This window comes from Schistocerca serialis, chromosome 7 (genome assembly GCF_023864345.2).
Source record: "Schistocerca serialis cubense isolate TAMUIC-IGC-003099 chromosome 7, iqSchSeri2.2, whole genome shotgun sequence".
Lineage (NCBI taxonomy): Eukaryota > Metazoa > Arthropoda > Insecta > Orthoptera > Acrididae > Schistocerca > Schistocerca serialis.
In genome coordinates, this window is record NC_064644.1 from 284,401,065 (window position 1) to 284,425,842 (window position 24,778).

Here is a 24,778-nt window from a genome sequence, read left to right on the forward strand (position 1 = left end):
AATTTCTGAGAATGTACGTTTGGAATACAGCGTCGCACTGTAGTGATACATGGACTGTGGGAAAACCGGAACAGTAAAAAATCAAAGCATTTGAGATGTGGTACAGCAGTGAATGCTGAAAGTTAGGTTGCCTGGTAAGGTAAGGAATGAGGAGGTTCTGCTCAGAATCGGAGAAGAAAGAGAAGAAAGGAATGTATGGAAAGCGCTGACAGGGAGAAAGGACAGGATGATACGACATCTGTTAAGACATCAGGGAACGCCTTCCATGATACTAGAGGGAGCTGTAGAGGGCAAAAACTGTAAACGAAGACAGAGATTTGAATACATCGTGCAGATAACTGAGAACATAGATTTCAAGTGCTACTCTGAGGAGAAAAAAAGGAGATAGAGAAAGAGAGAGAGAGTGAGAGAGAGACAGAGAGAATGTCCACTTGGGGATTGCGAATGTAGACTCATTGTCGGGGAAAATAAAACTCACACGAATAAATGTTTCAGTTTGGCTTTTATGTCAAAAGCAGTCGCGGCTTCCAAATGACAGTGAAGATACAAGTTTGAGAAACTGGTCCGATTTCCACTCGCCCCAAATTGTTCCAGTAGGTCGTGGCGCAGCTGCCAGCACGTGCGCGGCAGAGAAGTGTGAGTCCGGCAGGCAGGGGCGGCCTAGTCGCCCATGTGGCCGTACAGCAGCACGTCGACGAGGGAGAGCGGGCAGGCCGGGTACAGCAGCTCGCAGTCGACGGCCTCCGTGGAGCGGCCGCGCCGCTGGGCGCGCTCGTACGCGTGGTGCTCCTCCGGCTCCCAGGAGGCGGTGCGCGCTCCAGGCCACCTGTCGACAGCGACGCGCTGTTTACTTGCTGAACCTCCTGTCTAGAAACTACATTATAATGGTCAAGTGAGGTGCTTGTTTAACACTTGTTGATTCTATAAAATTAAGAGGTGAATGCACCTTCTTCCTTAACCTTTTCGTGAGCCGTGGGAAACATGCTTCCACTACAATGAACTCGCTCTTAGACCCCTGGGATTCACAGTTCCCACCTCTGTACGATGCTACCACCTAGTGAGCAGTATAGGGTACTACTTCCAATCGGAAGTTCCCGCCGTTTTTGCTGTACCTTCGCGCAGAGGCATTGTATACCTGAGTGTTGCTCTGTAGAGGAGCGTTTCAGTGCTGTTTGCGTGACATTTTATGATTTTTTCCTCAGACCTATAGTGTCAGGTAAATACTTTTGATTTACCCAAATTTATGAAGGAAAACGTAAAATTGGATCGAGGAGAATTCCAGTTTGAGACAAAAGGAACCATTGCTGCAGTAAAATGAATGGATAACAGTCCAGTCACTTTCCTGTCCTCAATTCATGACCCATGAGAAACAGCCACAGTGAAAAGGAAAAACAAGGATGGTGCTAGTACAGAGATTTCTTGTCCTGAAGTTGTGGCAGAACACAACAAATTAATGGGTGGTGTCAAAAAGTTTGATCTATTACGAGAAAGGTATGCTATTGGCAGACATTCCGTAAAATGGTGGCACAGAATATTTTATTTCCTGGTGGACGTTGCTGCAGTGAACAGTTTTATCCTGTGGAAAATATGCAAAAGAGAAAGTGGACAGCATGATCGGCTCCCATACAGGATCCATGTAGCCAGACAATTGATCGCTGTCTTCTCATCCCAAAAAAGGCATTGACAAAAACCTGTCTTTCTGGCAAAAAGGGGTAAAGGACCTGAAGATTTTCGCCATGTGGCTGTAGGGGAGCACCAACCCATTTCAGGAGAAACCTACTGGGCGTGCCGTCATTGTAGTACCAAAGCTGCGGAAAAGAGCACTCGCTGTGTTTGTACATATTGTCAAATACCACTTTGCATAGACCCATGTTTCCGAAAATTTCATGGCAAGTAATTGTGAACAAGCATTGTAACAAGAGAAGTAAATTTATCAAATAAATATGACATATATTGAAAAAGTTGTTTTTGTCATTTAACTCCAAGGAAGGGCAGTGGGAAGAATACTTCCCACCTTGTTGTGTGACCTCACTTTCACTCTTGGAGCAAATTTGGTATTCTGTATGATAAATATACCTATCTGTTAATCACTATCTGCTCTCCATTCATTAAAAGGAACTGCTCAATAATTTTGCCCACGAAAGGGTTAAAAGTTCTGACTCCTTCACATTAGTGTCTCCACAGCTCTAGCAATTCCATGAGGCAAAAATGAACGCAGCTTTCCCCCGTCTGTTGGAGCGGTAAATGTTAACAGGTCACCAGGCTTTTAAATTGGTTACATATTTCGTATTCGATCGTATAAAATATAGGTAACTCTTTTACTTGCAAGATGACACTGATTTGGTAGGTATCAGGATAGGCGCGTGAACATCGCAAACTAATAGGAAAGAAATAACAAGTAATCCAAATATTGATATATTTCAAGCAAAAATTGATATTCAGCAGAGTAAAGCATTTTTATCAAGTTTTATCTCATTTTATTTTGTTTTATTTATTTCGGATCATCGGTCTCCTGACAGATTTGCTGCAACTCGCCAGGAATTCCTCTCCTGCGCCAACCTTTCCATCTCGAAGTAGTAATTGCAACCTACATCCTCAGTTATTTCCTGGATTTATTCCAGTCTCTGTCTTCCTCTGCAGTTCGTACCCTCTACAGCTCCCTCTAGTACAATGGAAGTTTTTTCCTGATTCCTGATGTCTTAGCAGATGTCCCATCATTCTGTCCCTCCTTCTAGTCAGTGTTTTCAATATACTCGTCTCCTGCCCGATTCTGCAAGAAACTCCACATTCCTTAACTTAATAGTCCACCTGTTTTTCAAAACACCTGTGTAGCATCACATCTGAAATGCTGCGATTCTCTCCTTTTCCGGTTTCCGCGCAGTCATTGTTTCACTACCATACAATTCTATGCTCCAAACACACATTCATAGGAATTTATTCGTAAACTTAAGGCCTACGTTTAATGCTAGCAGACTTCTCTGGGCTAGAAATGCTTCCCTTGCCAGTGACAGTCAGCTTTTGATGCCCTCCTTGATTCGTCCGTCATTGATTATTTTGCTGCCTAGGTAACAGAATTTCTTAACTTTATATACCGGGTGATCAAAAAGTCAGTATAAATTTGAAAACTTAATACACTACGCAATAATGTAGACAGAGAGGTAGAAATTGACACACAGGCTTGGAATGACATGGTTTGTTAATAGAACTAGAAAAAAAAAAAAAACAGAAAAAGCCAAAGTATTGCTAGTTGCGCGAAAGATCTCTTGCGGGCGGCCGGCCGGAGTGGCCGAGCGGTTAAAGGCGCTACCGCTGGAACCGCACGACCGCTACGGCACAGGTTCGAATCCTGCCTCGGGCATGGATGTGTGTGATGTCCTTAGGTTAGTTAGGTTTAAGTAGTTCTAAGTTCTAGGGGACTTATGACCACAGCAGTTGAGTCCCATAGTGCTCAGAGCCATTGGAACCATTTGAACCATCTTGCGTGCGTTGTTTGGTGATGATCGTGTGCTCAGCCGTCACTTTCGTCATGCTTGGCCTCTCAGGACCCCAGACCTCAGTCCGTGTGATTATTGGCTTTGAGGTTACCTGAAGTCGCAGGTGTATCGTGATCGACCGACACCTCTAGCTGAAAGACAACATCCGACGCCAATGCCTCACCATAACTCCGGACATGCTTTACAGTGCTGTTCACAACATTATTCCTCGAATAAAGCTATTGTTGAGGAATGACGGTGTCCGCGATTTATTCAGTTTTCAAATTTATAATGACTTTTTGATCACCCAGTACTTCGTCAACACCAATTACGATGTTAAATTTCTCGGTACTTTCTTTTCTGCTGCTTCACGTTACTTTCAATCCAGATTCGGTACTCATTATACTGTTCAGTCCATTTAACAGATTCTCTAATTTTTCTTCGCTTTAACTGAGTAAGGGAATGTCATCAGCTAAACTTACAACTGATATCTTTTCACCTTGGATTTTATTTCCACTCTTGAACCTTTCTTTTATTTCCATCAATGCTGCTTCTTTGTATAGATTGAACTGCAGGGACGAAAGACTACGGCCCTGTCTTACACCCATTATAAGCTAAGCACTTCGTTCTTGTTCATCGAATTTGATTGTTCGTTCTTAGATCCGTACATACTGTGCATTACTCGTCTTTCCCCGTAGCTTACACCTACTTTTCTCAGAATTTCGAACATCTTGCCCAATTTCACATTGTCAAATGCTTCTTCTAGGTCGACAAATCGTGTCTTGTATTTTCTTGAGTCTTGCCTCATTTATCAAGTGCAAGGTCAAATCCCACTAGCTGGTGCTTTTACCTTTCCTGAAGCCAAACTGATCGTCATTTAACAGATCCTCAATTTTATTTTCCATTCTTCTGTATTTTATTATTGACGACAGCTTGGATGAATAATCTGTTAAACATATTGTGCAGTAGTCATCGCACTAATTTGCCCTTGCTATCTTCGGAATTGTGTGGATGGTAACTTTCAGAAATGGTGATGGTGCGTCGCCCGTCTCATATATAAAGCAAGCCAATTTCAAAAGTCGTCCGTATAAACAGCAATTTCTTCTTCTGCCACGTCATTTGACAAGTCGCCTCCTTCTTAGAGACACCAATGTAATCTTTCCATCTGTTCGCTCGCTCCTCTTTGTTTAACAGTGGAGTTCCCGTTGTACTCTTAATGTTACCGCCTTTGCCTTTCATTTCATCGAGAGTTTTTTTCATTTTCTGGATGCTGAATCAGTACTTCGGACGATAATTCTTTTCCGATTTTTTTCATATTCCTCCTGCAGCTTCTGTGTAACTGGCGTTACACATTGATAAACGACACAGATCACAGCATTGAAACCGTAGCAAGATATACGGAACTGCAATGAAGCCGCAGAGAGATAGATAGTACTTAAATGAGATAGATCAAGGTTACAAATGGGAAGTGCCGGTAATCTTTACCACATGCTTGGTATTGTTGTTTTGCAGTCTCAGAGCAACATACCTGCGTTCGCTGCTTTAACGTCGTGTGCGGGTGCGATATTGCTACGTACTGTTATAGGCAATAAGTAACCAAACTGTTACTACCAGCGAGGGGCGTCTATGACGGTGACGAAAGAGCAGCTATTGATCTGTCTCGAAGATCAAACTGATTGAGGATTAACTCATGACGACCAGACCTTCCACAGCTTCGCTGGTGGTACACTCCTGTTAGTTTACGACTTCGCAAATTAGAGTCGTTGAGAACTATGTGAGAGGGCAGGTGCCAAAGTATACTTTCTGAGACATAGCAGCTGGCCACGTCTTTTTTTGCCGACACAGATTTCCTGTTCCGCCTGAGACCCACCAGTCAGAAAGACAGTTCTTACAATATTCCTACGCCTTCATCAGGAAGAAGAACGATTTTTTAAACCTGGAGTATTTTTTAACGGTTGCCGCCAATTTGAGTAAATTATCATCTCCTCTAAAAATGGTGGCACGCGAAATCTGTTTCCAGATTTCTGTTTCCTCATTTCTCGGAAATTTCGTTAATGGCTTTACTTGCACCTGCATGTTCAAGGAAAGTAATATAAGTTAATTGTTTCAAATGGTTCAAATGGCTCTAAGCACTATGGGACTTAACATCTGAGGACATCAGTACCCTAGACTTAGAATTACTTAAACCTAACTAACCTAAGGACATCATACACATCCATGCCCGATGTAGGAATCGAACCTGCGACCGTAGCAGCAGCGCGGTTCCGGACTGAAGATCCTAGAACCGCTCGGCCACAGCGACCGGCAGTTAACTGGAAAATTATGGATACACAGGTGAGTTGCTCATTACCAAAGGGTCTTTAATTCCTTAATGTGTAGCCTGGTTGATTGCTGATTAATTCCTACTGGACTACTCCTTTGATTGTGGCGTTGTGAGACAGCCCACTTCTGCATGTCACGTTGTGGCGACCCAGTTCAGTTACACAATGTACATTTGATCCTATTTTTGTTTATTGTATTGAAGTCATTTCATTTGAATTCCCTTGTTTGAGCCTCTCTTTCAAAACTATGGAGGCTGCAGAATAACGCCTTTTCGATTGATTTTTATGTTATTAAGTGGAATATTATAGTTAATAACTATTTGCTAAACTGACGGCATGCATGCACAACCCTCAGCCTGATGAAGACCACCTAAATCCTATGCTACGATTAGTAGCAGAATGTGGTTGTCCGTTATGTCGGCATGAGGGAATAGCCTGGTTGCGTTAGATTATGGATAAGAGATCATCTCTCGCTTTTCTGTGTGCTGTTCCTGTCATGACTTCTACGAACTTGTAGGGCGCGCCCTGTCTTCATGGGGAGTAGTTCATTTATGAGTTGTCAGTTCACTGCTAGGTTTCTGCAACTGGAGTAAAGAGCTATCCCAGGAGCTTAGACAGGCAATGAGTGAACCAGCGCAGTTGATGGTGGGAGAGCGCAACGACACAGCTAGTAAGGCTTATTCCATTAGGTTAGTCATCCTTGATGGGGAGTTAGTGTTGCTATTCCTGTAAGGTGGAGTGCCTTGTCAGGACCTCGTTTGTATGTCGCTGGTTAGGGCCACTCAGTATGCGTTTTGCTATAAGGTTTTGAGGGTAGTTGCTGTCAGGAGATCGAAGCTTGTACCGTTAGTGAGGTTGATTAGGATACAGGTTTTTATTAGTAGTGAGTAAGTGCATCTTTAGTGTTGGCTAGCGAGACAGACCTTCCTAGGTATCAGTATGGTCAGGATTTGTTTCGTGCAGTGTGGCACCGTTTTCAGAGCTAGTTTCTTCAGGTATTCCTAATTGTTGCACAGTCACTGGTAAAATCGTTTTAAAGTACTTGTTTGTCAGTGGCTGTTGTTGCCATAGCATGTTTGGATGGGCAGGGTACTGTTGGCGCCTGCATGATGGCATGACATTCTGTTGCCATGCGTGTTTGTCATTACTCTTGGTAAGTATATTATTCTTGTTTCAACTGCAGTCTATATGAGTGTGTTGTCCTCATCAGCTGGAGGGCTGGAGACTGGTTTTGCGGGGAGGGTGGGCGGGAGGAGATATAAGCTTGAATTTGTAATATGTGTAGTTTCCTGACCCATCCGCCTGGCAGCGTTTTGCTGCTATAGCACTAGCGTTGAGTCATGGCGTGCTGCTGGCGGCGTTTTTCGTACTTCTGGAGCCAATACGGGCCTTGGTGGAACAGTGAAATGCAAGAAGAAGCAGTCACCTTCTTCCCATCGAGCGTGATATATCTCCTGGAAGCCATCATCGTGAGTGTGGTTGGATAGCATGCAGTGCTTCGTCATCAGTTAGTGCAGGGTGGAATGTACTGAGGCCGGTGACCTGGATCTGGGGCTCAGACTGCACTTACTAGTGGACAGCAGAGTGGGAGTCTGGGGCTTTTGTAGCACATGGGGCGGAAGTAGCAGCTATGGACGAAGTGTTATTCAGCTGGTGGAAGGCTGTGCATATGGATTTATCTGAAGAACCATGTATGGGAAACCTTTACCAGCTGATGGTGCAGTCGATGGGACATCACTACCGGTCAGCATGGGGGATGGTTGCTGAGTGGATGCAAAAACCTAGTGGAGCAGTTGGTGTCATTGCCTGGGCAAGAGGGCAATGATCTCAGTGGTGGCAGACACAGAGGCTTCCGCGTGTCAAGACGAGCACTATCTGTGTACTTCAGTAACAAATTTTTCTATGCTGGTTGGCTGAGTCATACAGTGCAGTGTAAAGTGCTAAGTACAAGCAGTGTTTTGGATGGATGTCCGTGGTTGGCGTGGTTCGAAGTATGGCTGTAGTTTAATGGCACACTATGCATCTGGGCTTTTTTTTGTGAAATTAAGAGGCATTTTGATTTTGTTAAATTACGTGCCATGACAGCAATTTATACGTATTACGCTATACGGCATGGCTGCATCCTTGATGGCCTTTCGGACAAAGGAAGTCACTCTATAATTTGTTTCGTGTTACTGATCAATTTGTTCCTTTTATTGTCCAAGAGTTTATCGTGATATAAGTGTGTGTTTGTGTGTGGGTGTTTTTATAGGGTGCTTGATATGTAACTTGTCGTAATAACTAGTTGGTGATGTCAATAGCTGTTGACCAATATTCAGTTATATGGTACATTGATGTTCTTCAGAATGTCTGAGATTTACTTTAGTGTGTCATGGATAATTGCAAAATCTATATATATTGTAGCCCCTGTCTGTGGCAGAGGGCCATAAGCAGCAATTATTAAGGTTGTTGGCCGATTTTGTGTGCTGGGAAAAGGTATGGTGTAGTGTCGCAGAATAGTAAAGAGTTGGAAAAGTGGAATATTGTCAAAGTCTCGTTGCCTATGCCGAGAGCCAGAGGCAGTAGGTCAGCCAAGAGGTAACAGGATTGCACACCTATCAGAATGTGTCGTCACGCAGGGGCAGTGTCCTGGTTACACACAACAGGCGAGAGAGGATTGCTTAGCATGCACGTTTGTATTAGACGGAGAGTTTCGTAGAGTGTAAGACAGAGGTATAGCGTCAACTGTACTGCATTTAATAACTTCGCGTAAGTCTGCCGTAACAACATGTAACTGTGTCACAAGAACACCTAAGGGGCGAATACGACAGATAAATCAGCAGTGTAAGTGGAACGAATGCGTTCATTACAAACGAGCATGACGTCAGGACGTTGCTCGTGCTTCCTTTAAATACGCCAGCTTTGATAGCAACAAGGCACTCACAGTTAGACTCGCAGATAGATGTGTACTGGGATGCTGCATAGCCCTCAGCTCGGTGATCGACATGTTAATCTTTATTAAGGAGATGTTGCAGTAAGGGCGGCCCATCCAGCAGCAGACGTGATGGGACAGTACCAGCTCTGGTCCTCTCTGCTGCCGCTGTCAGTCATCAACCCAGGATTAGCAGACATCGCGGCAGGCTCGCTCGCCGCCAATGCTGACCACATCAGTGAGCCATCGACGAGATCGTGTGGGGCCTAGGCCCTGTGCATCCGCCGTCACAACCGGGTGAGCCGACGGCGCTGGGGAACTGCAGCCCGTTCCGCTCGTCCACCGCGGACGAGCCACCAGGAGGGGCAGGGAAGAAGCCGGGGTGGGATAGCGTACACTCGGCACCACGAGAACGCTTCTCGTGCCGACAGCGCCGGGTCTCCAACCCGGAGCCTCCTACGCGCAGCGGCCTGCTGTCCGCCGCCGAGCCGGCTGGCCAGCCGGGCGCCGCCAGCCACGTGCGGCCGAAGTAAGGGCATTCCACCGCTACGTCACAGCACGAGGCGCTGCGCTAGCAAGACTGGAGCGGCCTGGAGCTGGTGTCATAGCTCCGAGTCAGCGAGGACTTGGGGAAGGTCGTTGATATCACCAAGCTCTGCCAGCCTGTGTTATGCAGGCCACATTGTACTCGGCAGGAATAAAGGCTCTGAGCACTATGGGACTCAACTGCTGAGGTCATTAGTCCCCTAGAACTTAGAACTAGTTAAACATAACTAACCTAAGGACATCACAAACATCCATGCCCGAGGCAGGATTCGAACCTGCGACCGTAGCGGTCTTGCGGTTCCAGACTGCAGCACCTTTAACCGCACGGCCACTTCGGCCGGCCATGAAAAAAGGTGTCATGATTTAATATTGTTTCTTTGGCATTTCTGACGCGTCCACAGTCATTTCCTAGGATCCTGACACCTGGAGAGGTCACCGCTCGGCTTCCAGTCCACCGTAGGCGACCGGGACCGCCAGGGCGCCTACAATGGTACTAGTTCTTATTTTTTTTTTGTATTGTAGGCATTTTATTTGTATTCTCTCATTTGATTCCTGCTTTTAAAAACTGTAAGAAGCTGCAGCTTAATTTCTATACTACTGTTGTTGTATTATTGTTTTGCTAGTAGACATAATTGTACGTTTAGTGAATTAATGTCATTAAACTGAGCCCATGTCTGCTCAACCTCCAGGCTGACCCCACTTAATCCAGATCCGGCGCATCAAGTCGCTATTTCTTCTCATGACCAATCAGACCAATGCATGGTGAACTCCATCTCCACAAACAAAATTTGGTACATTATTCGGAAATCTTTTATGTTTCGTTTGCTATGTGGGACCCCTGGCCTTCATTGACTTGTTATGGATTATCTGCATTTTGTTTTATTGTTTTCCCTCATTTATCTTTACATACTAATTGCACAGATAAAATCTGCACAACACTGCAAAATTCGACAGTAGGTGATGCCAGCGACACTTTGAAAATAAACTTGCTCCATTCAAATATTACCATATTGGACGAGGAACAGAACACCAGTGATGTCACAGCCAACAGCGGGCCTATGCAGTGACAAGGCGACAAGGCTACGGCGACACGGCAGCCATCGACCACTAGGAAGCCCGAGGGAATTTAACTACCCGATGTGCCTGGAGCCCGAGAAGATTTTATTACTTTCTTTCACTCACAGTACTTGCTATTGGCAACATTAAGCCCACTTCGCTCTTCGCCCACGAGACTGCCTTCAGTAATGGTCGTCTACAGCTCCGGTATGCAGCTCTTCTTTTGGTTAAGTGAATGCAGCTTCAATACTATGCTGAGTTATTGTCGCAGCGATAGCAACCACATTGTAGTACTTTTGGTTCCTCAACAAATTTGCGTTACTTTGAATTTTGTATTGTAAGTTTTAGTGATAACATGTCACAGCCTTTTCCATTCCTGTGGAGGGTTTCCAGAGAAACAGCTGTAATTCGAATATAAAATCGGGTAATCTGTAATTGCCCGCTCGGTTTTCAGTGTGGTCTAATGGACGGCTTTCCGTTTTGGGAAGGAGCGCCTGGTCCATGGCACGAATCCGCCCGACGGGCTTGTGTCGAGGTCCGTTGAGCCGGCCAGTCTGTGGATGGTTTTTAGGCGGTTTTCCATTTGCCTCTGCGAATGCCGGCTGGTTCCCCTTCTTCCGCCTCAGCTACACTATGTCGGCGATTGTTGCGCAAACAAGTTCTGCACGTACGCCTACGCCACCATTACTCTACCACGCAAACATATGCGTTAGACTCGTCTAGTGTGAGACTTTCCCCAGGGGGGAGGGGGGATCCACCGGGTGCCGAACCGCACAATAAACCTGAAAGAATGGTTCGGTGTGGGGCAACGGAGGGGTGAAGTGGACTGCGTTGGTCGTCATGGGGTTATGGACCACAGCGGCTATGGCGGAGACGGAGCCTCTCCGTCGTTTCTAGGCCCACGGTTAACATACAATACAAACTATAATTACATTACTACCCTACAAAGAGCCACCTGAGACGACAGGTCATTAAAACCACTATATTCAGCAAATATGTACGAGAAATCTCCGAAATAATGTCGGTGGTATTGCCCGCTATATAGGTACAGACGGTTTTTAGTCAATGGATGCAGAAGATAGGTAACTGACTACAGAAAACAATATCAATCTGGATTTAAAATTCTTATGAACGAAGCAGGAATTTGTCCATTATTCCAAGTGTTTCAAGAAGTTTTGACTGGTCTATATGATTGAACTGTATGCACAAAATTGGTTCAAATGGCTCTGAGCACTATGCAACATAACATCTGTGGTCATCAGTCCCCTAGAACTTAGAACTACTTAAACCTAACTAACCTAAGGATATCCAACACATCCATGCCCGAGGCAGGATTCGAACCTGCGACCATAGCGGTCACGCGGTTCCAGACTGAAGCGCCTAGGACCGCACGGCCACAACGGCTGGCTGAACTGTATGCAACTGGCTGTGTTACTCACCTGAAAATGGTGCTGACGATCTCCTCGCCAATAGTGTTCTCGCCCGGCACAAACCTCTGAGCGGCCTCACAGAGAGCTCGCAGCACGCATGAGTGCCCATCGATACCGGCGCTGAAACCACATGCGTCATGACTGTAGCTCTCAAGGTTGTGTCTATACGAAAGTCTCTCTCACTAACATATAACTACGGGTAACGAACTATGCATTTCATCCTTATCATAAACAGTACAGATGTCCTTCGTCGGTTGAAGTGTAGTCTACATCTGAGTTTTCCTCTGTTTTCTCTTAGCGTAGGCCATTTTCTGAAGATATTGTTCTCATCCTTTGTATAGCCGCTTTGCGACTACATATTTAATAACTTTTGCTCTTTCTCTCTCCTCCTACATTCATCATTCCTGTATTATTCCAGTCCTGATTCACAATATTTAACGGGGTGAAGTCATGGAAGATCATCGTCTCTCACCTCTCTTGTCAAAAACCTCTTCTGAATGTTCCTTTTGCAATATCACGACCACTCTGTTACCTCATTAACTATATAATGAAAATTAGAAAGTTTTATTGTGAACGATATAAATGAATTTTCTCAGAAACTGGAAATGTTATTATTGACGTGATCGTGATATCTAGGTCACAGCCCATCTGCACGCGTATCTTTTCATGATTGAATTGCAGGAGGGTTACCGTTGTAGTAAATGTATTTGTTTACCATAAGCCTCTCTGAATGATGAAATACGACAAAAACTATGAATAAATTCATTGGAAGCAAAATATATCAACTATGGAAATTACTGGAGAGAGCATATTGATAGAACGCGAAAGAAGAAGGTCCAAAAGAATAGTGTTCTACTATAGCCCTTAGGGAAAAAGTTGTCCGAAAGGAACAAGGATACGAGGGACAGATACGTTTTGAAGCCGGAAGAGGCAAAACTGCATCACCAATCGACTGCAGAACATGAAGAATGAAAAGAAGAAGTTTGACTCTTACGTCGGCAGTCGGGTTGCGTTGTGTAAATAGCGCAACATTTCTTCGAGACTACCGCTCGACGTCATCACTGTTGGTCACCGCCAGCAAGTAGGTAGGAAGCAGCAGTGGGTACCAGCAGTCAGGAGGTGATGAGCAACCACCACCTAACGAAGTAGAGCAATTGTCTCCAAGAAATATAGTGCAAATATATACAGCGCGTTCCGGCTGCGCACCCGAGACGTGTTCAACGAACAGGTCTAGATCTACGTATATACTCCAAAAGCTGATGGTGACTTTGCCCCTAACCGTCATTTCCTTTCCTGTTCCACTTACAAATAGAGCGACGGAATATCGACTGCCTGTATCGCTCTGTAAGAGCCTTATTTTCTTTTATCTTCGTGCTCCTTACCCGAAATGTACATTGGCGGCGATGGAATCTTTTTACAGCCAGCTTCTAATGCTGCTTCTGTAAGGTTTCTCAATACTGTTCCTCGGCAAGAAAGTCGCCTTCCCTCCAGGTATTTGCATTGAGCTTCCGAAGCATCCATGTAGTACTTGCTTGTTGTTCGAGCCTACCCCTCAGAACTCCTTCGATGTCTTCCTTCAATATTGCCTGATGTGTACCTCAAATACTCGAACAATAGTATCCTATGTGCTGTCTACTTTACATATGAATCAGACTTTCGTAAAATTCTCCAAGCATAGCGAAGTCAACCATTCACCTTCCCCGCTACAATCCCTACATGCTTGTTCCATTTCATATCTCTTTGTAACGTTTCGCCTACACATCTAATCGATGTGGCTGTGTCGAGCAGCACACTAATAATGCTGTATCCGAACATTACGCGTTAGTTTTTCTACTCACCCGCATTTACATAGGTTTCTTACTTCAAAGTTAGCTGCCAATCATCACACCAACTAGAAATTTTATCTAAGTCGTCTTGTACCCTCCTGCAGTCGTCTCAATGATGCCATCTTCCAGTACATCACAGCATCATTAGGAAACAGCCGCAGTTTACTGGCCACCCTGTCCGCGAGAACGTTCATGTATATAGAGCTTGTAGATGCTTCGGGAGAGCTATAAGAATCACAACTATATTCGTTTCTGAAAACTCCCTACATACAGTAAGCAACAGGATGCTACCGGCCCTTCATCTACGCATTCATCTTTCTTTCATTCCTCTAAATGATTACTCGCTTTAACAAGATCTTCTTCTTCCTAATGCCATACATCTGTTTTCGCAATCACTTGCCTCCTCTGGAGAGCGAACAGCGATATTCACTTTTTTCCGATGACGCCCTAAAAATCAATATTTACGTTCTTAATAGGCTTGTCTAAAAAGTGATCAAGAAGTAAAATTACGTAAAGCAACGGAGCATTCACATTCACGTGGCGAATACTGAATGTCATACATTTCTGTGACAGTCTTCTAAATCTTTGCCTTCACTCTGCCCTTACATTGTTTGTCCTCCAATTTCCATCATCCCTTGAATGACAGCTCTTCCACCATTTCTCTGTATTCAGACCCAATGTATCTGAAAATTTCCATCTCGCCTAGATTTTGTTGCTCGATTTGGAACATTCCAAGCATGGACACTAATTGATAATTGTTTTTACTACATTCACGCCTTGTGTAAATGAACTGTGATATACCCTACATGAAAAGAGCGGTGCATATTCCGTATTGTACAAGAAGAAATCATAATATTATCAGCGTAGGATAGAGTCGAAGGTAAGATTTGACATTTTCGTTTGTTTGGCTTAGTGTATGCTGCTGTAAACATTTGTGGCAGGCTAACGTTTTGCAGTACCAGACACTGCTTACGAAAAACGACGAATCACTAGTAAAGAACAGTCTTCTGCTTTCTCGTATTATAACATGCGTAGTGTGGGCTGTACATATATTACATGCAATACCGAAAAGAAAAGAAAATTACCATTCTTCTACGAAACGAACTCTAGCATTTCTTATCTTTCCCAAATATAGGCGATAATACGTGCACCCGATAAAAATTAGAACCACTAGATGCGATTAGATGTTGAGGAAGTGTTGGTGGCGAAAGGGAAACACGAAACAAGTGTAACAGGTTCATTTTCTGTGTCTACCGATTGTTCCCTTAACCACATACATTCTTAAGAAAATAACAGTGCACTTCTAAGGAATTCAGGAATTATCCGAGTGGAACCGAAATCAATAGATATGATGCAGATGTACAGACAGACAACCATTAAAATTTCATAATAAATAATGAATAATTTATTGAAGAGAAAGAGCATAATAAACTGAGCGGATCAATAACAAGGTGGTCAACCTCTGGTCCTTATGCAAGAAGTTATTCGGCTTGGCATTGATTGCTAGTGTTGTTGGATGTCCTCCTGAGAGATACTGTGCCATATTGTGTCCAATTTGAGTGATACATCGTGGACATCCAGAGATGATTGAAGGGCCTTGCTCATAATGTTCCAAATGTTCTCAGCAGGGAAGAGATGCGGGCACCTTGTTGACCAAAGTAGGGTGTAGGAAGCACGAATACAAGCGGTAGGAACTTTTGCGTGCGCAGGATGTTCATTATCTTGCTGAAATATAAGCCCATAGCCTTCAAGAGCAATAGAAAGGGACGTAGAATATCGACGACATACTGCTGTGCTGTATGAATACCGCTGATGACAGCCAAGGAATGACACCTCAGACCATCGCTCATGGTGGTCGGGCCTTAGAGTGAAGGACTGTTTGGTATCCCGCCGCGCTGGATACCTGCGCGGTCTAGGGTGCCTTTTCACGGTTCGCGAGGCTCCTCTGGTCGGAGGTTCGAGTCCTTCCTCGGGCATAGGGGTGTGTGTGTTGTGCGTAACTTAAGTTAGTTTAGGTTAGATTAAGTAGTTTGTAAGCTAAGGGATCGATGACATCAACAGTTTGGTCCCATAAGATCTTACCACAAAATTTTAAATTTGGTATCTACATCTACATTTACATACATACTCCGCAATACACCATACGGTGCGTGGCGGAGGGTACCTCGTACCACAACTAGCATCATCTCTCCCTGTTCCACTCCCAAACAGAACGAAGGAAAAATGTCTGCCTATATGCCTCTGTACGAGCCCTAATCTCTCTTACCTTATCATTGTGGTCTTTCAGCGAAATTTAAGTTGGCGGCAGTAAAATTGTAATGCAGTCAGCCTCAAATGCTGGTTCTCTCAATTTCCTCAGTAACGATTCACGAAAAGAACGCCTCCTTTCCTCTAGAGACTCCCACCCGAGTTCCTGAAGCATTTGCGTAACACTCGCGTATTGATCAAACCCACCAGTAACAAATCTAGCACCCCGCGTCTGAATTGCTTCTATGTCCTCCCTCAATCCGACCTGATAGGGATCCCAAACGCTCGAGCAGTACTCAAGAATAGGTCGTATTAATGTTTTATAAGCGGTCTCGTTTACAGATGAACCACATCTTCCCAAAATTCTACCAACGAACCGAACACCCACTGTTGCTTCGCGCTTCTCGAGACACGTCTTCAGCCTGGAATCTCATTGACTGGAGTAGTGTTGCCTCCAGTGATGAGTCCCAATGGGAACTGGTGACCAGCGAAAATGTGTGTTAAGGCGTCCCAGACAGTGCTTGGATACCACTCTGACTTTCCCCCAACATAGGGCCCGACAACAAGGAGTGACAGTCTGGGATGCAATTTCGTTTCGTAGCAGAACCTCTTTGATTGTCATCCACAGCACCCTTACGGCGCAGCTGTACGTCGACTATATTCTACGCCCCGTTTTATTGTCCTTAACAGCAAGCCATCCTGGCCTTACATTTGAATAATATAAAGCCCGACCACATACGGCGAGATTTTCTACTGCTTGTCTTCGTGCTTGCCAAACCGTACCTTGTCCAGTAAGGCTGCCGGATCCCTCCCCAATTAGGAACGTTCGGGCCATTATGGGCAGTGCCCTCGATACGTCTGGGGGTTTTGATGAACAGAAGGACAGAATTTCGCACGATATCCCTCAGCAATACATACAGCAGATCTGTCAATTAATTCCATCCGAATAATTGCTCGCGTAAGGGCCAAAGGTGTACTAACGCGTTACTGACTTGCTCAATTTGAAAAGTTCCCTCTCTCTCTCTCTCTCTCCCTTGAATAAATCAACCAAGTTTTCTGAAATTGTAATCATTTGTTTGCCTGTACATGTAATAACATGACGAATTTCCGTCTAATTCAGGTGATTTTTTTTTTTTGGAGTATGTATACTAATATACTCACTAGGCCACTGCACAAAGCATGATTGATGATACGTCTTTCCCCTTTTCACTCTGTTCGTTTCATTGAATTCCCAAACTGAAATTAATGTAGAGTTATAACTATGTGAATATGTAGAAACTTGACAATAATGTAGAAACAGAGCTGTTGGTATTTCACAAAACACGAATTTATATTGTTTCAGTTTCACAGCCATCTGATATTCCTTCCGCTCTCTGTGTTATACGGAAGTAATGAATAAATATAAGTCACAGACGTAGCGCAAAGGTTAAACTGAAGTAAACTAACAATCAAGAAATTAGGTTTATGTGTAGAAATACGCTTTACATATGTCTTTGAGATACAGTGCCATTATTGATCTCTGTACCGTAAATATAACCCACTCACAGTTAAAATCTACAAATATTATTGCATAACCAGCTGCATTGATTATAAAATCTAAATCTTATATAGCGAAGGAGAGACTGTTGCATCTTGATAAATTTTTCTGACTTCTGCCTCTAGCCAGTACTGTCGCAGCAGTTTAATATATTTTCTTATTCCATTTTGAGATAACAGTGTTCACTTCAGGTGTTCTGCAGTCTTATACAGCTTTTGCAAAAATCACACCGCATTAATAAATTAATAACTTTTTAACAAATGTGAAAAGTTTTCCAAAATACATCATGGAAAGGTACCTATAAACAAAATATTCTGGTGAAATTTAAAAATGTTGCGGTCGAAATACGATATTGTATTCAGTGGTCTCAGTATTACTTAATTTTTGTGATACACGTCAGTAATCAGTAAGTGAAATAAAATGAAGCAGGAGTATTACCAAAAACAAATTGGAAGTTAAAAACATTTTGAAAGAGGACTAACACAAATGTTCATTTTCGATATAAGGAAAACTAATAAGAGATTAAAAATCTCTGCTCATTTGCACAGATCACGTCTTCCACGGAAGAAAAGTTTTTCCGTTTCAAGGCACAAGATGCTGCACGACTGAAGAATTATATACAGTATTTTAATCATCATGAAACTCTGTAACTGAAGAGCAAAATCCTCAAAGCAGCTTCCATATATTGTACATCACTTAATAAGCAGAACTCGTAAAATTTACAAAGGCTGCACTAAACATAGCCTCACGTCTCACCACCACAAAGACAATAGAAAACGTCGGAAACTGCATATGGTGGTTCTACCGAGTGGTCCTTCATATGATTCTAAAATCAGCCAATGGATTGAAACACCGACCAGGTACACTATCTTTCAGGTACTACACTGTCCCCTAAAAATATTACATAATTAAGAACGAACCGTATCTCAAAGGAAAAGTTAGGAAACTTAAGGTTCACATTACCCTCAAGTGGAAAGTCACTCTGTTAAGGACAAGAAGTTAGTTTGAGTCTGGTCACATTCTTGATGTTTATTTCAAATCCGTTTGCAGTTCGAACCCACAGATCACCACAGTAAGCGATCGTGTTCTTGACAGAGGGGTAATTCAGATCCAAGCTGATGACAGATCTCAAGGCTTCACTCACAGGGCCGTCACAGCAATGTGGGTCTGGTCCTCGGTCACTTCGTTATGCAGCTGTTACACACGTTAACCGGTATATCCTTGTTGTTACATGTGGCATACTAAATTATTTCATCCCTGTGTTTGTTGTTTTCGACCCTGATTTCCTGCACATGTGCCGTAGCTAAGCAGCTGCATATAAACACAAAGGCCTCTTCACCGCTGTTTACAGTCAATGTTCTAATATGTCAGTTCATGAATTGTAGTAGTTGCAGATTAGCTGGAGATTCTAAGAGAATAATTAGATTTTTGTTTACCATCTCGGGTACTGACATTAAATAGAAGCAGAACAAGTGAAATTGTTATCAGTCATGTCAGGCGTCTATTGGAGATAAGAAATATGGTTTAGTATTTTGTTGGTTGTCAAGGAAGACAAAAACCTTCAGGACCTAGGTACAGCATATGAAGCTGCAATTGTCAACGAGCAATCGACTCATGGTTTCTGTGAGCAGCGATCTCAGAAGTAGTCTAACGGCTGTGGGATGGGAAAACATTTCCAATATCCAGTAATGGCACTTGCAGCATAGATCATAATGTCCTGATTTATTTGTGTACTGTACTTACTTGTAATTACTGTTTGGCGTGGAGTACGGTACGTATGAGAAATATTTTAAAGCGGTGAGCAAAATTATACTTCTCCAGAATAAAAATATAAAATTAGTAGACATCGCAAAATAGTAATAGTAATAATGGAGCAAGCAGCTGAAACAGTCGCCAACAACTGCAGGAAGTCATCACTCTTACGTGATGTACTCAACGGGCCAAACGGGCGTCTATGGTTTTAATTTTTTCTTGAGAAAGTGACGGGAGATTGGAAAAAAGTGTGGAACAATTTTGCAGCATTGCGTTACAAAAAATGGTTCAAATGGCTCTGAGCACTATGGGACTTAACAGCTGTGGTCATCAGTCCCCTAGAACTTAGAACTACTTAAACGTAACTAACCTACGGACATCACACACATCCATGCCCGAGGCAGGATTCGAACCTGCGACCGTAGCAGTCGCGCGGTTCCGGACTGAGCGCCTAGAACCGCTCGGCCACTGCGGCTGGCATTGCGTTACAGTTTAACCAAGAGATGAGGAACAGAAACAAAAATTTTGAAACCACTTTAGTTTATTCGTAAAGAAGTAATGGTGATCTTATACGGAAACTGAGGGACTAAGCTCAAATGTAAAAAAATTCGGAATGATACATTACAAATACCTGTTCCGGATAAATGAAAATGGGCTGTGGAAGAGATTTTTCGACGATGAGGACAGCCAGAAAAAGATTTCCCACGTGGAAGCGGCTACATGAAATCAGAAGCAATGTGAAAGAAATGATGATCGACCTCACTAAGGAAATTTAAAGAGGAATAAAAGTCAGTTGCAAAGTGATCGGAATATCGGAATTGCCAGCTGATCTACTGAAAAACAATTGGAAGCAAATTTAATCCGGAATGTTTGTTCAGGTCTTCCACGGGAGCCTCAGATTTAAATCAGGCAATGGTATTGCTGTGAACAGAGTAGCCTACTTTCAGGTACACAGTATTATATTTTATGGGACAGCTTTAACACAACATGCGGCTTATAATGGACAGAGTGTTAATAGATGAGAGGTATCAGAAACTGGATGAGAGGTATCAGAATCGGATGCATCTGCTAAATTAGCCCCTCGTATGTAATATGGGGTGGAGTAAACTCATATAAAAAATTACGAAAATTGTAAATTGATTGATGATCAAGTTATTAAATAATACGTGTCCTAGAAAGCGGACATTTGGATGCTGCTATCTACGGCTAGAGCGGATGACGGCAGATGTTCCGTTTGATCGTCCGCTGCGTCTGTATATAAATACCACCTGGGAGACAGGGACACACACACTTCGCACCCATCTCTCATAGGTCTGCGTCAGTGAAATCGTTTCCTGGATCGTTTAGATTTCTATACACATACACTTCGCACCCAGCTTTCAATCGGTCCGCTTCTATCAAACATGGACTTATGCGTTGCCTCTGATGTCGTCACAGTGAGGTTCTTCCTAAACGCATGTTTTCGGTAATAACAGGAAGTGAGCTCGCGAGTACTGCACACCGCCCTGGATCGCTTAGATTGTCTGAAATAAAGACACACTTCGCAACGAGCTATCACTTTGTCTGCGTGAGTCAAACGCCAGCTTAAGCGCTGCCTCGGGTGACGTCACAGCTTTTCTGCTACTAAACCCATGTTTTCGGAACAAACAGGAAGTGAACTGTACACCGTCCTGGATGGCTCAGACTTCGCGGAAGTGACTGTTTGTGTGCCGCCCGTAATGTTAACGAAACTGCGCGTCAATGGTGAGATTATTTTCCACTGGGCTAGCAATTAACTTTGATTACTAAAAATCAGGGCAAACTATCATTTCATGAGAACTTACGTTGAGGTCCCTTCTGAATGCTCATAGTGCTGTTTATGATAGAGACATTATTATTATTATTATTATTATTATTATCTGGAGCATTACCGTGTTGCGCGTGTGAAATTTTATTAAATATATGAATCAGTTAGAGCTCAAAACTTTAATATATAATCACAGTTCCTGATTCTGCTGAGTAAATAGAGAGTAGAAACACCTCTTTTAGTGAGGAAAAGAATCATGAGGACTTGCAGACTGGAAACTATGGTTAGCATGTTCTCCATCGCTTTCTGGCTGACCGCAAAAGTAGTTTTCAGGCTCTTGTAAAAGACATAGACGAACGAATAAATTCAATAATTTCTTATTTTCGTTAAAATCAATACGCCACCCCACAAGCTGGAGTGTGTGTTACGTAGAGGAAGCCAGCAGGTGCGATTACTCTGTCGGAGAAAGCAAATCTTGACCATTATCGAAAGCGAGACAGATCAGTGATACCATATTGATCAGGTTTGTGTAGAAGGTTTTTCCGGCTTTTACTGCCAACCAACATCTGTAATTTGCCATGCTTTGAGACTGCGGTAAATCTACACAGCCTGGACGATTCTTATAACTTGTGTAACTTGCTGTTGGGCTTCTTTCTCAGACAGGAGTGACGGGGCGGACAGCATACAGCGTACACGAGTCAGCTGCTTCTGCGGCTGTGGGGAGACGGCAGCTGCTTGATTTAGAACCAGAACTTGGTGAGTAGCATTAGTTTTATTTATAGCAACATGTGACAGTTGTTGAGTCAAGCATTTACATGCATCTTCTTGAAAAGTTCAGTCAAAACAATGTAAATAGTCAAAGATGCTTGTACATCTGATTACCTGAGTCATTGATTTTTAATATTATGGCGTCATAAATTAATTGTGCGGGGATTACGCAGAGCTGATGCTTAGCAAGTCCGTATTTGTTGTTAATTAAGTAATGCACTGCTTGTTGTATTAAACATTCCAACTTATCGTGTGGAACCCTGATCGGTCTGTTCGACCACAACACACAGGAACAGTAGGTGCACGCGCCCAGGTAAATGCAGTGTTCCTCGGCCTCCAGAAAACAATCTATGCACTTCTCATTACCGCCAAACGAACAAAATGTGACCGTATATTAGACTCGACACTTGGTGAAGGAAGTGGCTATTGACCCTCAACATAAACGAATATAACGAGTTGCCAATATGTAGACAGGAATACCCTTTAATGTTTGACTGCAAAATTGCAGAACAGGCACTGGAAACAATTACTTCCTTATAACATTTGGAAGTAAGCAGTTGGAGTAATTTAAAGTGAAACGACCACATATGATTAATCACGAGTAAGGCACATTCCAGACTGTGATTCAGTGGAACAGTCATCAGGAAATGTAGTCCATCGGCAAAGGAAGTACCTGACGAAATTGTACTTGAATATTGCTCTTCGGTATGGAATCTGTATCAGCCAGGAGGAAATAAATAAGTTCCAATGAATAGTAACACATTGCAAGTTCGCTAGGAATCACGATAGTGGGAAGGAGATATGCAGCCAATTCAGGTGGCAAACGCTATAAGAAATGCGTTCTACATCGTGATGTGCTCTGCTGTTGAACATCAGCGAGCGCAAGTTCGTACAAGAGTCAAACAATGTACTACTTCCTGTTAAATATAGATGGCGAAAAGACGATCAACATAAAATTAGAGACATTTAGTGTGTAGTAAGAGTTCATTGTTTAAATATCGTGTTATGGTATGTTAATGTGTATGGGATAGCATGCCTGTCGAAAATTACCGTTGCGGAATGATGAGCCAAGTACCGTGTGGGTCGGGATTCGACACTAGACGCAGGTCAACGTGTCAGCTCAGCCTCAAGCTACGCCACCTCAAGTGGAAGACACACGAGCTCGCGCCCTGTAGTACTGATCTCTCACCATGTGATAATCGCACCTTCGGTCCCTTCAAGACCGCCTTGAATGGTCAATGATTCCTTTCGCAGCAGGTAGTAACGGACTTCATCACAGAGCAGGACACGGTACTTTATCAAACGGCTATCTTTAACGTGGTGAGTCGGTTGGATGATTTTCTCAATGCTCACGGAAGTTTTGACTGAATGCCTTACCGATTCTGGACTGCATGGTCTTCGAAAGAAACAATTTTAATTGCTTCTAATAGTAACACAGCTGAACCTCCATCACACACTGCATTCTCATATGCTCTAACATCATGAATTTTATTAAAATTTGCCAGAATTTTGCAGATATGTCCTGACAGCATTATATTGCTGTATTTCTGCCTTTAGGACAACTCGCCCTTTTATGACACATGCAGTATGACGTTACAATACTAATAAAGTTGCGATGACATAGATTTGGCATGTAGCTAGTATTTTTTTATTTTAATATCTCGTTCTGGTACTTGTTTAATATTTGAAGTGTCAACAATGGAGTATTTGTTGTTAATTATGAATTGCGGAAAAAACAGCACATCGACATATTTTGTGCAATATTTGATTCTCAACAAGTATGTATTTGTTGTCAAATAATACATTGCAGAAATTGTTTAACCCGGGATATCGCTGTAATTCTTTAAACAGTTAATATTCGCTACGAGTATGTTTGCTGTTAAATAACGGACTGTGAAAATTTTCTAACATTGTGTTTACAGACATATCTCAGTATGGAGAGGCATGTATTTGGAGAACCACTAACGTTGCAAAATATTACCTTAAAGTCATAAACAGCAATTAATAAAGAGACGAAAGGTTAATTGTACTTTTTGGAGTCATCAGTCTTCTGACAGGTTTGATGCGACCCACCAAGAATTTCTATCCTGTGCCAAACTTTTCACCTCAAAGTAACACTTGCAACCTACATTCTCAATTACTTGTTGGATGTATTCCAATCTCTGTCCTCTGAAATTTTTACATTGTACAGCTCCCTCTAGCAGCATGGACGTTATTCCCCGATATCTTAACAGATGTCCCATCATTGTCGGCGATTTCCAAATGGTCCTTTCGTCGCCGATTCTGTAGACAACCTGCTCATTCCTTATCTTTGTCTCGAACTAATTGTCAACATTGTTCTGTAGCACCACATCTCAAATTGTTCGATTTTCTTTTGTCCAGGTTTTCCCACATACCATTTCTTGCTGCTATTCAATGCTGTGCTTCAAATACACATCCCCGGAAATTTCTTCCTCAAATTAAGACCTATGTTTTACACCTGTAAACTTCGGTTGGCCAGGAATGCCCTTTCTGCTATTGCTAGTATACTTTTAATGCCCTTCAGTCACCGTGTTTTATGGGTTACTTTGCTGCCGAGGTAGCAGAATCATGTAACGTCTACTTGTTGATCACCAATTATGATGTTAAATTTCTCGCTGTCATCATTTCTGGTATTCCTCGTTACGATCTTATTTCTTCAAATTACTTTCAATCCATGATTGGCACTCATTATACTGTTCCGTCCATTCAGTACATTCCGTAACTCTTGCTCATTTTGGCTTAGGATCTCACTGTCATCAGAAAATCTTATCGTTGGTTCCCTTTCACCCTGAATTTTAATCCCACCCTTGATTCTTCCTTTTATTTCCGTCATTGCTTCTTCGATGTACTGTTTGTAAAGTAGTGACAAAAGAGTACATCCCTTACATCCTTCTTAATCCGAGCACATCGTTCTTGGTCTTCCAGTCTTATTGTTCCCCCTAGATTCTTGTAAATCCGTCTTCCCCCATAGCTTACCCCTATTTTTTCCAGAATTTAGAACCTCTTGCTGCATTTCACGTTGTCAGAAGCTTTCTCTAGATCAACAAATCCTAAGAACGTGCCTCGATTTTTGGTTCGTCTTGCTTCCATTATCAACCGCCATG

The 24,778-nt window shown here is 43.0% G+C and overlaps 1 protein-coding gene across 1 annotated transcript in view; it reads right to left on the reverse strand.

Moving 5' to 3' along the window:
• Window positions 1–660: 660 nt before the first annotated feature.
• Window positions 661–24,778, reverse strand: part of LOC126413021 (uncharacterized) — a 42,530-nt gene continuing 18,412 nt past the window's right edge. Inside the window, exons 3-4 of the mRNA XM_050082914.1 lie at window positions 11,764–11,857; window positions 661–867 (exon numbers count right to left, since the gene is read on the reverse strand). Coding sequence (XP_049938871.1) covers window positions 661–867; window positions 11,764–11,857 — 301 coding nt within the window. The remainder of the gene's footprint in view (window positions 868–11,763; window positions 11,858–24,778) is intronic.